The 14,393-nt window shown below is 41.5% G+C and overlaps 2 protein-coding genes across 8 annotated transcripts in view; one reads left to right on the top strand and one right to left on the bottom strand.

Annotated features, from left to right (window-relative positions):
• LOC110988573 (pre-B-cell leukemia transcription factor 1-like) overlaps nt 1–7,281 on the bottom strand; it is a 95,515-nt gene extending 88,234 nt beyond the window's left edge. For all 3 annotated transcript variants that reach the window (XM_022252235.2, XM_022252233.2, XM_022252236.2), the window contains exons 1-2: nt 6,977–7,281; nt 6,461–6,534 (exon numbers count right to left, since the gene is read on the bottom strand). In XM_022252235.2, the coding sequence (XP_022107927.1) occupies nt 6,461–6,534; nt 6,977–7,281 (379 nt within the window). The remainder of the gene's footprint in view (nt 1–6,460; nt 6,535–6,976) is intronic.
• A 235-nt stretch (nt 7,282–7,516) lies between these two features.
• Nucleotides 7,517–14,393, top strand: part of mapkap1 (MAPK associated protein 1) — a 57,461-nt gene continuing 50,584 nt past the window's right edge. Inside the window, exons 1-2 of one of the 5 annotated variants that reach the window (XM_022252230.2) lie at nt 7,517–7,657; nt 11,179–11,748. In XM_022252230.2, the coding sequence (XP_022107922.1) occupies nt 11,559–11,748 (190 nt within the window). In that variant the 5' untranslated portion in view covers nt 7,517–7,657; nt 11,179–11,558. Of the gene's footprint in view, nt 7,658–9,798; nt 9,866–9,906; nt 10,072–11,178; nt 11,749–13,024; nt 13,118–14,393 lie in introns of those variants that run through there. The other 4 variants (XM_087143365.1, XM_022252228.2, XM_022252229.2 and 1 more) reach the window with 4 other exon arrangements.

Consider the following 14,393-nt stretch of genomic DNA (forward strand, 5'->3'; position numbering starts at 1 on the left):
GAATAACAACAAATACTCCGTTGTGGGATATTTGAGGGCACATTTGCCTTCTTTGTGTTCTGTTTCATTCAGACTTCCAGAGGAGAGAAAGAGAAAAAAACCTCCAGACCTCACCATGCATCCCATACAGAAGGCAAATTGTAAAGAAGCAAGGGGACTCCAGGTCTTACATTCCAAGCGTAAACAGAGTTCACAGTGCCTCGAGCAAAGGGGCACTGGGGCCCTGGTTCCCCCCCCCCCAGCTGCTGTGGAAGATCGGGTGATTTATATGTGGGTTCAAGACCGTGCATTGTGCTGTGACTGCGGTAATGGCACCGGGGTTGAGTCCCAACTTGATATATGGAAAATTCCTGGACTGATGGCGTCAATAATTTTCAGTTATCCAAATACACCTCCACCAGAGTATAAAAGACTGGCCAACACACACTGCATACAGGTATACCTATCCATGTTTACACCTTCTGCCAAGGAATACAGACTCTGTCCTGTTCCCCTTATGCTGTATGAGCTTTGTCCAACAGATTTTGATTCATGGTGAACCATGGCTAACCCATGGCACTGACATGCACACGCTGCACATGTACATGCACATTCTTACAGATTGTTATCTGATGTGCCAAATGTGGTTAAGAGTTTGGTGTGGCAAGCTGCAGTCTTGGTGCTGATACAAAGGTCAAGGTTCAAAGGTCAAAAAGCTGCCAGCCACTACAGTGTTGTGCACTTGGTTATTTGTCATAAGAACATTATCTTGGTGTGGTAAGGTGACCGTCATACCCCATGCCCATGCTAAATAGTCAGGGCTCCATAAATCATTTTTGTGTACTCCGTACACAGGAGAACTATTTCTTAATAGGCACTTACATGTACATTTATTGTGATCAAAACCGTAAATAAAAACTTCACAGTTAAGGTAAATCACCGGGATAAAATACACTCCATCAGGAAGTGACTACATCAAGCAAAGGCATGACTGTGATCAGTATCTGCTTGAACAGATTTTTCTGTTGAGAGAGGTTGTGCTGACTTCAACCAGGCCAACACCTGGTTTCTGGGGAAAATAACTAATGGGAGTTACAATACTTTTTTCCTTGTGATTTCGCAATGTAAGCATTTGATACAGATAGCATGTGCCATCTACCATTCTTTCCCCATGTATATTATTCTATGCAAGAATATGTGTACCGGTTTGGATATGGAGACCAAGGAAACTGTCTTTATAGCTTTTGAAAAATGTATGGAATGACGTAAGAAAAATTTAGCTGTTGTTTGTCTTTCAAAGGTACCTGGGCCCGACATCATTTTAGTTTCAATTACTTCAAAACTTAACCACACTTCAGTATCAAAGCTTGAAGGTTCACTGTAGGCTGCTATACTTGTCGAAAATATTTCAAATTTCTCACGAGTGGTGCAGATCACTAGTGAGAACGGAAATTGACTCACTGCTGAAATTACCAATGAAATTAGATCATTTAGAAAATGCCGATAAAATAACTACATAAATTTGCTGAGAAAATGAACATTATGCAGTAAGATACTTTACTTGAATTGTGAACAAAACAGAATTTGCCCTAGATTGATAAAAAAGTAAATCTTTGCATGTGCATACTTTGGATGATACAGGAGGCTATCAATCTAACACAAACAATTCTTTAGAAAAAACAATACATTGTAGTGTTGAGACTATTAGGGATTTAAAAAAAAAGCACTAAATCCTGCAATTTCAATATAATTTCTCACATACCCTTGTGGGCTCTGACTAAAATCTCCTTTCAAATGAAATAGGGTATTAGATCAACTTGGGCCTGCATTTAATGAACGAAACCAAACTTCTCTGTAATCTAATAGTCATGATAAACCCCCAAACTGTTACTGATTTTCTACAGAAGTTTCAAAATCCTTCGCAAATTCTGCACAATCCCCCCCCCAAAAATACCCTTCACAACCAGAGGGATCGGGACACTTGAGGAGGGGATTACCAGCCGACTGAGCACCACAAAACTGCCAGAGCCCCAGCAGGAATTGCCTGCTTGGCCCCAGCAAGCCTTCTCGGTTTTAAGATTGTGAACATAATTAGGAACAGGACATCTCCTGCCCCTGCAACTGATTGAGACTACATGCTCCATAAATCGCCCGCGGACTACTGGCGGGCACATGGTTTGCATCACACGCATTCACTGGTGAACTTTCCAGCAGCCTTCACTGCCAGATTTTTCTTGGACAAAAGGTCGTACAACTGAATGGGTCAGAAATGCAGAGTAAACTATGACACAGGAAACAGAGGGAAGAAAATCCAAGCCAACAGTAAGCATTTTTCTCATGAACCCAGATCCTCAATTCAACTTTTTAGATCAACCCTGTGCACACCACCATGAATGTGAGGGCCTAACCTTTTCTCAATAGGAGTGTAGAACATTCTGAACAAAGTACATGTAAGTACAGTGCACAAGTACTTTTGTACATGTATATCTCTTTCTGCCCTCTACAATCAAACCCTTACCATTAGTCATTTTGTCAAAAGATTTGTCACTGGTGAATTTTCATTTGAACACAATCATTCAGGCAGCATCCTTTCCTAAAACAAATGGTTTGTTCCTAAGAGGGGCTGGATTTCGCTTAGCTCAAGTCTAATAACCTTGTAACAGAATACAATACATCCAAGTTCTAGACCTTAACCAGTAGACTTTATTTATGAGTTAGCAATTTGGAAATCAAAACAACATGAAAATTTTATTTGAGGCCCTTGAAAGTAGAAATGAAAGAAGTAAAATAAAATCTCATTACCAATTATATACCTATCGACTGAGGGGAGTGGTTTAAAATCTGTGATTTAACATGCGATAGCCTTCTCGACCACATTTTCAACAAATTGAAAGGGGGGCTTGGAATGTACTCCAATTGTAAAAATGGTCTGGCACCATTACATTCAACAGTTTCACAATTTTAAGATTTGGGACATAGTTAAAAATGCCTTACTCATCAATGTGGCCAGTTGTCCTCGATTAAGGAACACAGAGGCTATACATGTACCCGATCCAAACATGAAAATAGCCAGAATATATATGCACTAAAAGGAAACAAACAATAGGCCTATCAGTTGACAAACAGCTAGGCTGTGAACAGTAAGCCTCAAATACATTTGATTCAGAATCCAACTATGTCAACAAAGGGAAAATTGACCAGTGGATAAGTAAAGCAAAGAAAAACCATAAAATCAGGTGGATGCACATTTGTGGCAACAAGTGTAAGTAGAATTGGATACACCAGCCAGTATTTGATTTCATGGGATCTCCATGTCATTTAGTTAGATATTCTATTGGTTTCCTTCCAATACTGTGAGTTTATTTGTTCTGACAGGAAACTGCATGGAGGAAATATGCAATTGGAAGCTCCACATAGAGGAACATATACATGAGTTGTCAACACAGCCAGGGTAGGGAAGGCGGGAGATCAAAATTGGTTGTCAAATCGCGCATAGATTTTACCAGGAAACTGTCCTGTCAAAGCAGGCCCTTGCATGTTTCCTTGCAACATGGAATCTGCCATAACAGTATCATGAAGTCGGGACATATTTTACATGTATGCGTGTGAGATTCACACGGTGAACTTTGTCACAATATCATAGATGCAGTGCTGTTGCTCACTTTTGTTCCATTTCTGCTGCTACTGTGCATATGCCCACCAAACAAAACACCCTTGCTCTGTAACCACACTTCAAGATAAAAATCAGGTACATTCTTCCCTCTCAAAAAAAAAAGCAGCCCTGTTTGGTATGCACTGGTGGGAGGGGCCTCCTCTCACGAACAACTTGAAGAGAAGCGGGATCAAAATTCACCCCAATGAGTCCCAGCCATCGAGAGAGCAAGATAAAAGCATTCAGCACCAAAACTGGTTATCAGTGGCGGGAGTATATAGTGCCTAACTGATACTATAGAATTAATCTGCAACATCGAGCAAAGCCTGGCAACAACAGATGCCAGCCAAAAAAAAAAAAAAAGCCCACTCCACAATCAGTGTATGTACGCGTTTGCTTGTATGTATTATGTCGGATGAGGTCTGCATAAATAGAAGCCGCCTTAAAAATTATATCGGTTTGCTGTGCAAACAGTGTCCTCATTTGACCCGCCACGGAGGCGGTAAAGGCAGGCCGTGCTGCGGCGGCGCTAGGGCCATTATGGTTGCCGTGACTGCCCGCATCTATGGATCGCCTGGACTACTGGCTAATGCTCCGAGACAGAGAGAGAGAGAATGCTATGATATTCCCTGTACCATGCCACAATTTCATCTCGGGTGCCATGTGGGGCCCATTGCTTGAAAATACAAAGCCACCCTCTCTCATGGCATAATGTTGCACTCGAGTTGTTCCCTGGCACACAACTATGGCTACTGATACAGTTTCTACTGTGTGAACAACTGTATGTGTGCATGTGTGTGTTGCGTGTGTGTACTCTATAATAAATGGGTAAAAAAAAAAATTGTACAGTGGGCTAAACGTTAACGAGTACTGGCACTTCAGTATGGAAGTGTGAAGCCGGGCACGTTTTTACAGTTGGAGTGCCTGTCGATAACATTACATGTAAGGGTTCACATTTTCTATCGTTTGCCAGTCATTCAAGTCTGTGGCAATTTCATTTCACTCAGGTACATGAAGAAACACATACATACATAATATGCGATTGAAAATATACCATGAATGATGGAAGGAACTTGCTAACACGTCTGAGGAAAGGGCAGCAATTTAGACTACATTTCAGCATTCCTTTTTTCTATTTCTTTTTTTTTTGACGGAGTGCGAACCATTTAAACCAGTATGGTCTTTAAAAAAACCATTCAACTCTTTGAAAACATTCACTACAGCAGTGTCAAATCCAAGACCATAATTTTATTTCTACAGTGTTTCTACGTGTGCATTACAGGACGTTATAGGTAAACTACCTGTAAATGTACTAAGCTTGTTTTTAAGTGAACCATACTGACAGAGATTGCTAGGGCAGTATACACATAATATCTGTTCCAGTAACTCAGACTTGGGGTGTTGGAAAAAAATTAATGATAAACAGAAGAATCAATATGTAATAATGTGGAAGCAGTGTGTTTCCCTGTCTGATCTGGTGTTTGCAAATACACAAGATAGCAGGGAAAACTGTGATAAGTAATGATACCTTGAACAATCACTCAGTTTATTCAGTGCACAAAATGCTGAAAGAAATATAGTGTGCCACAAATGCTAAATACAGTAGCACACTGAATTGGTTACAATGTAGACTTTTCCAGCAGGATGCTGCACAATCATTGTATTACATGATACAGCATTGTATTACATGGCAAGAAAAGAGATACAATTCACCAAAGAACCAGCCCACTGGCGCCAGTGCAACTGCAAATACTAATTCATATCTAGCATGAGTAAAACATTCCTACAGGCAGAAAGGTCAGAAAATCCCTTCAATTTTTTCCCCATTAAAAAGCAATCACTTAAACACACTTTTAAAAAGACATTCATTCATGACTTTAAGTGTCTCTGAAAGGCAATTTTAGCCAGAGTTAGGTGAGGTCTTTCACACTCAACTACAACTAGCACAAGCATCTAATTTAAATGCATTTTCTATGCTCAGAAGATGTGTTTTGTTAAGCTGGGGATTAATGATGAGGTGCTAAACTGTTTCAAAATAGGCCACTGTGTCAACTTCAAAAGGCAAACCGCAGAATAGCTTCCAATTCTTGACCTATGTAGGCCCGTGCACTACAATGAAATAGTAATAGCAACACACTGAACAGATACACTCACTTGCATAACAATGTTAAGAAACCTGATCAGTTTGAGTGTTTGCATGATGCCACATCCCAGAAAATATGGGAAGTTGAATAGATTATGATTTTTACATCTACTAAAAATCAAGTCAGGAGATAAAGCAATTTTCAAGGCTGGTTGATACATCATCCAATAAGCCAACAGTTGAACATTTCACGCCACATTTCTTGTGAAAGTCCTACATTTCAAGTGAACCACTTAAAAATATTTAAGAACACAAGCAACAGTAACTAGCAAAAACCCCACATAAATCATGAACCACTGGAAGACATTATACTCGACCATCTTTTGCAGCATTTGCAACTGCGAGTTCAAAGGATGTCCCACTAGTACTGAACTCTGTCGACAAAGATGTATAATAATGAGATGCCCTACACAGAGCCGACAATTTCAGAAAACCGTGATAGATTGATGGCTCCCTTTTGTCATCTGTCAAATAATTTGAGCAATGAGAGCTACTTTTCCAGTCATGACAATTAGTAAACACGACCAGGCCAAAAGAAGATCAGCTGGAAAGCCCAAAAAAGGGAGGGGGGGAGGTGGTTAGACGACTTGACGTGACTGGGTTGGTTTGGGGCGGCGGCCCGGTCGCGGGCCTGGTTATTTCCAGCGGGGGTCGGGGATTGAGGTTGGCCCCCTTAAACACCTTACCTGTCTTCTCCTTGATCTCACAGAGCACGCTGAATAGAGCAGGCTTCATCCGATGACAGTTGAGTGCGTGTTTTCTGTAGGTTGAATGAGAGGGGGTGACACAGCGAGTTAGGCCGAGGATAAATCACCGGTGCCAAACGAGAAATCCGGCTGGAAGACAAGGGGGGTTTACCGGAGCGCGAAAACACACTGGGGGTGACACCGGCACTGCACGACGACGAGCGGCGGTTCGGCCATCCGTGTGTGCCGTGCAGGCTACAGAGCACTCGGAGGTCTCATGCACTGCCGCGATCGCAACATGAATGAAAGTGGAAACAAATACAAAATAATGGGGACGGGACAACAAGCTGCTTTTTTGTAAAGTTTGGCAGGATAAGGTTATGTGATTTGCCTTGAACTTGGGTTGTCAACTACGACCAACGACATGCGACCCGAAGTGTGCGTGTAACGAGAGGGAACCACACTGATCGTATACCGTATACTTCACCGTTTACGGCAACGGCAACTCGTACTCACCTTGCTTGGGCCTCGTCTAAACTCTGATCCGTGATGGTCATGATTTGCTGTAGAATATCTCCGATTTCCTGCTTTCTTGCTTCCTGCGAGTGCGTGAGCTCCCCGGCATGTTGTCCCTGCTGCTGCTGGTCCACCGTGCCGTGGCTGGTGACGGGTGGCGGCTGCATGCCGTGGTGCAGATTCGACAGGCTCGCCATGGATTGTTGGTGGTGGGGCGAATGCACCACATGGCCGGCCGATACCGAGTGCATGCTAGGCACTAGGGCTCCCTGGTGTTGCATTAGGGACCTTTGTTGATCGTCCATGTCCTGATAGAAGAACGGGAGGGAAAACACACGGCTATACGGGCACCGATCGTTCGCAGCACCATACACGGCTCACGTCGGACCCGTCTTGCTCAATCGGTTTCACCGCCGAGATTTTGTGGATCCTTCGGGTTGACAGCTCAAGCACGTGGATGAACGGGGGATTCACAATGTACGGACGTAAACGTAGTAAAGAAAGGAGCCGATGAAATGTTTTTATTCTGGTGTGATGTGTGGAGGTGGGATGAACACGGCTTGACGGCCACAAATGCCACTCAAATCTGCAGACGTGTCAAAACCCAAGCCGCCATGCCCCGCCCTAATACGTAAATGACGGTTGCCACGGACGACCAACGGGACTCCTATTCGCTAGTAGGTAAAGTCCGTGTTTGCTTTCCGTGTGGAGGGGTCGGAGGGGTCAAATGGCAGGAGCCGTTTCGTTTTGAAATAGCCAAGACGGAGCTGTAAATTTTAGAACCGAGCTTAATATTGGTAAACACCGTGACTATAACCAGTTGAGAAGTATCGCCATGTAGAAAATAGCTCTTTTAAAAGAACTGTCTAATAACTATTACCATGCTATTCCTGTTACGCGCCGACAGAAGAGCCACCCCTAATCCCAAGTTGAGTTGGCTAACATGTATAATTTAATGTGAGGCCCTGATTTGTCTTAAAGATAAAAGTAGTAATGGATAATTAATGGCCGTGATTGAAAATGCATTTGTCTGTCAAGGTTGATCACGCCTATTGTCATGCTTCTTGGATTTGAGAAGTATTTCACCAACTACGAATGGCTGGGCTTTTATATCGCTATCTTCACATTATTCATAATTTAATGGGCGGGATTTTTGAAATTAGTAAATTTACATAATCTGTTAATTATCCTGTGAACGGAAATACAAGTTTGACGTAAACGCTAATTGGGTCAAAGCTGCATTGATAAACACCCATAGGGTCTAATGGGATCCCTCGCTCTCTCTTTCCTTGTTTGAGATGTGATTTGATTTGGTATGTGTGTGTGCGTGTGTAAGATATAGCAACAGCAATTAAATTACCCTTCCATGTCCAAGATTCTCAGAATCAAGAATTTATGTTGTGAAATGTGTAGATTTGACGTTGAACAGTTGATGGTTGGAGACATCCTATCCAAAGAAGAGATATACTTTATTACTTGTAAGCCGACAAGAGATGTTATCTCATTAACAGATTGTTTTTTCCATGTCGACCAGTTCGCAACAACAACTTCCTTTTAGGCTATTCAGGTAACCGTGTCTCTTGTCCGTCTGCAGCTTTGAAGAACACAAAATTAAAATTGGAATTGAAGAAAAAAGCTTCTTTTTTCAGGGATGGGATAGTAGACGCAAAATACCTGGATAACACGTGTAGCTAATTTAAAGCATACGTGGTCTTAGTTCAGCGTGTCGGCTGTAATGTGGACGCGTGTAAATTGTGGTCCCTTGCTTTTTGGAGCATCCCGTGCGGAAGAGGGTTCTCTTTTACCTGTCGACTGCAACATTTACCCTGATCCGTCTTTTCTCGTCTGACAGGAATACGGGTATTAGGGTATTGCACGTAATAATAGGCTGAAGTATACTGAACCGGGAAAGGGGTACATGTACATAGTCAACTGTGCAAACATGAGACACGTACGCAGGCCCCCCAAAAACGTGCGCTTAGTTCACCACTGTGTTTTTCACTGTAATGTGGTAACATTTTTAGGTGCGGCACACGAACAACGTTCCAATAAACTTCACGAAATAGCGATTAAAAAAAATTCGCTTCTACTAATAATACTAACCCTAACTCTAACAGCCCTCAAGCCTCCAATTTCAATATGATTTTACATACACCCTATGGGGTTAATACCTTTTAATTATGCAGTTTTACGATAATCCGATCTTATAATCAGTGGCTTGGCTAATGTTGGAGGGGTGGGGATGTACTCCTGTGTGCTCCACCCGTACCCCTTTTAGACACATTAACAATATTAATTGAGAATACTATTTATTTTAATTTACATGTACTTTTTACCCCAGTCAAGGATTGGATGAGCAGGCCTCTGGGCCACAGTGAATTTCACTTTTGTTCATCATGCCGTCTTAGATTGGTTTGTCTTTGTGTCCCTATTTAATCTTCCTTCCTCCATTTTCAAATTGTATTAATTTACTCGTCATTTATATGTATAATTCATTGTTTACATATTGCAATGAATGCTATGTTGTGTTGTTTTGTGTTGGCCGAATGAATAAATATAATAATAATCCCGCTGCCAACTCGATCGAAAGAAGAAAAACGTACAAAACTTTTCAAATCACGAACAAACTCTTTGGGTGCGCTCCTCGAGAACATAATTTTTCTTCTGAATCTTTCTCATTTTTTCGAATTTGATTGGGCTGTTATTACACTATACTTGGGCAGTTTCTAAGGTACTGTTTTTTGTTTGGCATTTTTCACGCTATGTGTGTCACAGTCTCGAATACTTCCCATCGTTTCAAAGGAAACATTGTACCCCTCATAATAAATGGAACATGCTATCCAATATTAATAAGCTGGTGCATGCTGGGAAGCAAGATGGCAGCTCACGGTAGGTCGAACCATCGAACTGTTCTGTAGTTAACGGTTAACTGCATGTAAAGTTTTACATGTACTGTACATACTAAAATGATATTTTGAGGGAACAAATGAGACCATTCAAGTCATATGCACCCTTTTCCGTTGCTCAATAATTAAGTTGTTGATTTCGACAGCGTTGACTGTTGGTTCGTGTTCGTTGGCGCTGTCTTCAATATTGTGAGTGGATACACCTGTTTCAGTGTCATTCGACATTCGTGTTTATTGCATACAAATTACATGCTAGGTGTAGTACATGTACATCTACATGATGTCATGCATGTACCTGTGTCGTAAGCATTGCGCATGTCATGATTTTAGGGGTGTGACATACTGCACTGAGTGTTTACAAGCCACATATACAAATGGAGAAACATGTGTCAAGTGTAGTAAATTTGGCATTGGAAAAAATCCATGGAAAACCATCACAATTTTACTTTTTAGCATTATCATAAACACCAGCAAGTTTATCCAGCAGTGGCCCTTTCTTTCATATTTTAAAACTCATTTCCCCTTTAGGCCTACTTCAAAACTCTTTGTTCCTTGTTTCATAACACGCTGGCACTGGACTCTATTCTACGGGCACGACAGGTGTCCCTTTACAAGACTATTTATGCTTTGAATTACACTCAACAGCTCAAAAACTGTGATGGTTTTATAAGGAATTCTTTCCTTAGCTTGTCAGCGGTCATGGCGGTGAATAAACTTTGTGAAGTAGCTATTATTCTGAGATGTTATCAGGCGTGCATGGTGAATATGCTATTGGTCTAGGTGTCTTGGTCAGGAATTCTTTAAGAATTTTTCAAACAGAGGAATATCCTACATTAAACTTGTGGTTAAAAAAATTGAGAAAAAAATGTTTTTCATGTACAACTTTCATTAGCTTGTATAAATTATTAGATACTAACCGAGCTGTTGACAGTTTTTAGACACCTTTAAGCAGTATTTTCAATTTGTAAGTGATGGGCAGCCATATAATGCAGAATCATTACAATATGAAGCACATGAAAGTCTTTATTCTGAGGCTTTTAATTTATTTCAAAAATTATATATAGCAGTTAATTTGGGATGGCCTTTACATGTATATACAAATGTAGTTTCAGAAGACCTTAGACATACAAAAAGTCGTTCCACTGTTCTCAGTTTTGTTTTGGTTTATGTTTTAAATTGAGGACAGGTTTGGTTACACATGTGTCATGCATTTACATGTAGTAATTTGTGATGGGATATAAAACTGCACTCATCTGCAGATTTTTGCATGCTAAACTTTGTTTCTTTTCTCCTTAGAATTCACAGGACCTCCACTTTCCTGAAAGGAAACAGTACAGTGCTGTTCAAATGAACTACTGCCACCATCTGCCCAAGTTATTTAATTCAAGAACTTGATAAACTGTGAGGATGTGAGAACTGCTGGAGAAACATTTGAACTTCTTGAGCATTGATCAGCAAAGTGAATATTCCTTGTTTTGGCATTAATGCTGTTTCTACTCAAATAGTGTGACAACAGCTTCCCATAACAGCTTGAAGAGTTTTAGCGCCGGCCTGTGAGGGAAATTAGGAGTCCACCTCAGGAATCCACGGTGACACAGAGAGTTGAGTTGTAATTTTGTAACCCAAACAAAAGCTGTGTGTGGAAAACTTGGAAATCTCCAACTTTTGGGGGCAAGATGGCTCTCCTAGATGACCCAGCATTCATCATTGCCCACATCCGGCACTCCTTCATCACCAGTGATGACACAGGGATGTGCGAGATGGCCATCATGAATGAGGACTTGGACTGGAAGGAGAGGAAACAAGAAGCCTTGGATAAAAGGAAGAAGCCCTGGTCACAATACTACAGCATGGACCCTGATCAAGGTGGGCCTTGTAGGGAGCCTGAAACCCCAAGTCTAGAGAACAAATTTGAAATAAAAAATTATGCCCACTTTACACACTCCTCAGCAGAAAAAATTTCCCCAACATTTTCACGAGGCAAAGACTTACATGTAGATCCCCAATATTTTACCTGCTAAGTATGGGGTCCAAATTCAGTTTTGTAGGTGACTTTTCTTCTTCTGAGAGTGAAGCCAAGTGATTTAAAGTTTCCAAAGACTACACCGGAATTGGTACAGGCCAAAACTTTTTAAAAGTTTAAACTAGTAGCCTCTTGGCTTGTTATCTGTTAAGGAAAGCATATGGAAAAATAGACTATGTTTCATTGTTCCTTTTGACATTATAAATTAACATGATTGATGCTGTAGTGAAAGATTGCCGGACAGGTGCTGGTTTATTTTCCTGCATTTCATGTTTTCATTGCCATAGGTTTTGGGACTCTCATGTATAGTATTGGGGGTCCCAAATTTTGAGACTAGACTTGGGGAATGCCATCAGTGTATCGTAGAAGTTGTATAGAGGCATTGAATGGTAGCCATCTTGCAGGCCAGGTCTTTTGTTCCACAAGGAAACCTCATTTTTGCATACCTTTTTGAACTAAAGATGGCAGCCATGCAAACCCTCTATTGAGGGATTTGGTAGGAGACACTATTTCGTCTCATTTAGGAAGATCTAAAACAAGTGGAAGAAAGTTTGCTCACGACTCTGCACTCTGCAATAGGGATCTTGGTACAGTTGAGGATTGCAGGTGGCTGCTGGAGGGTCATGCATGGAGTGCAGTCAATGTATTAGGTGGGAAGGCAAGTCCCAGGAGCAAGAACAGGAAAAAGGACACCATTGCAGCACTACAACATGGATTCTATGGGCAGAGGAAGACTCAGAGAACTCGCTGTGTGGAGGCGAAGAGAACGGGCTTTTGCCATTGTCTGAAAAGGGCACAGTTTGAGCAAGGGTGCTGGGGGATGTTACTGCAAACTAACGTTATAGAAACAAGAGCAAAAGACAAGACGTAAGATATAAAAAAGCCCTTAAAGCAGGTACTCAGGGCACTCCACTCTTGGAAGTCCCAAACATAGGTTAAAAACTTATTTCATTAGTGGTCAGTGGGTTGTATGCACACTTTTTAGGCAAATAATAGTTTTTTGGGAGGAAGTGAGGCCAAAAACATTGCATTGATCAACAAAGCTCTTGATAGGAGGAATACTTAACTATCATCAGTATCCATCTTGTGGACCAACAGGATGCCCAGACTCCCTCAAAGGTCACATATGCTGGCTTCCCCAAGGGGCAGTAAGAATAGCTAAGGACATCAGAAGTCATTCACAAGTCCCCTCGCAAGACCAGTCATATATATGTAAGTCCTTTCACAAGACCAAGCAACAAAGTCACCTTTCATTTGAAGAGCTTGCACTTTCAACTGGAGGACTTGCCGTGTACTTGCAGGGACTTTTGATGGCCTTGACTAAAGTACAAGTACAACCATTCCAAGGGGGTGGGGGTGGATTATGGGAATGCTCAGCCAAGTTTGCTTGTTGCAGACCAGGATGCTTGAGACTGGTGCATGTATAAGGCATACCTTGGGGTTAAGTTGTCAGTAGAGATAGGGTCAGAGCATGAGGGGCTGGCCAGATATCCAGGTAGACATTTTGGATTGGTTTCAGAATACATGTGCTTGTTCATGTACATGTGTCTGGTTGCCTTGTTCTTGTAGCCTTCAGTGTTACTCATGATGCTGTCTCTACTGTCATTTCGTTCAAGTGCTGTCATTCCTCCAGTGTCTGGGTTTACCTTGTGGCCGTCTCATTTTGGAGAGTGATGTGTCAATATACATTTGGAGAAGGGAGGAATTGTGATCTCCTGGTTAAAAAGACAGAGCACCTGTTACTTTCATTTGTGTCCCAAGTTTCCACGATACAACCACTCTTCAATAGGGGATGTCCAGGGAATAATTTTCCCAGTATTGCATGGCAATTCGCACTGCATTTTCATCCATTTGCTGTGCACTTTTCATTTATTTTTTTTAGTTGCTGTGATGTAACCAGAAACATACAAGTACATGTTCATGTTTACGAGCGAATCCATTTGGTATGAGAGAGAGGCACTCTGCAATCACTGTCCCTGTAATCTGAATTGTTAAGCTAGCTGTGAAGTGCTGATAACACAAAGAAAACACAGCGTAAGCCTATAATATTCAGTTGACTCTCGTTAGTACAAAATCAGCTGTTACAGAATTAAATGCTTACCACCCAATCACTGATTTCTTCATAATACGAGTGGCAGAACTGGAGTGACCTCCAATGAGAATGTGCGCTTGCATGACGTACTCTTGGCCAGACATAGCTATTCAATCACAAAGTTGCCTTACGACATGCTCCTTTCTCGTGCACGCGCGGCCAGGGTGCTTACTACAAATTCAGCTGAGACCAGCTTATCGATTAATTCAATATATGCCACGTTCCAACTGGTATCAAACATTAAGAGATGAAGAAATAAATTAAAAGGAAAATCATGTTTCTCCATAGCACAATTTGTGCGGGAAAGAATACTTACATGAATGAGCCTTCAGCTGTTAATCAGTCTCAGCTTTCACACTAGCACATACATGTAGGAGTACTATGGTAAACTTCTAA

This window comes from Acanthaster planci, linkage group LG11, assembly GCF_054643075.1.
Source record: "Acanthaster planci isolate LZ-2023a linkage group LG11, COTS_SCS, whole genome shotgun sequence".
NCBI classification, from domain to species: Eukaryota; Metazoa; Echinodermata; class Asteroidea; order Valvatida; family Acanthasteridae; genus Acanthaster; species Acanthaster planci.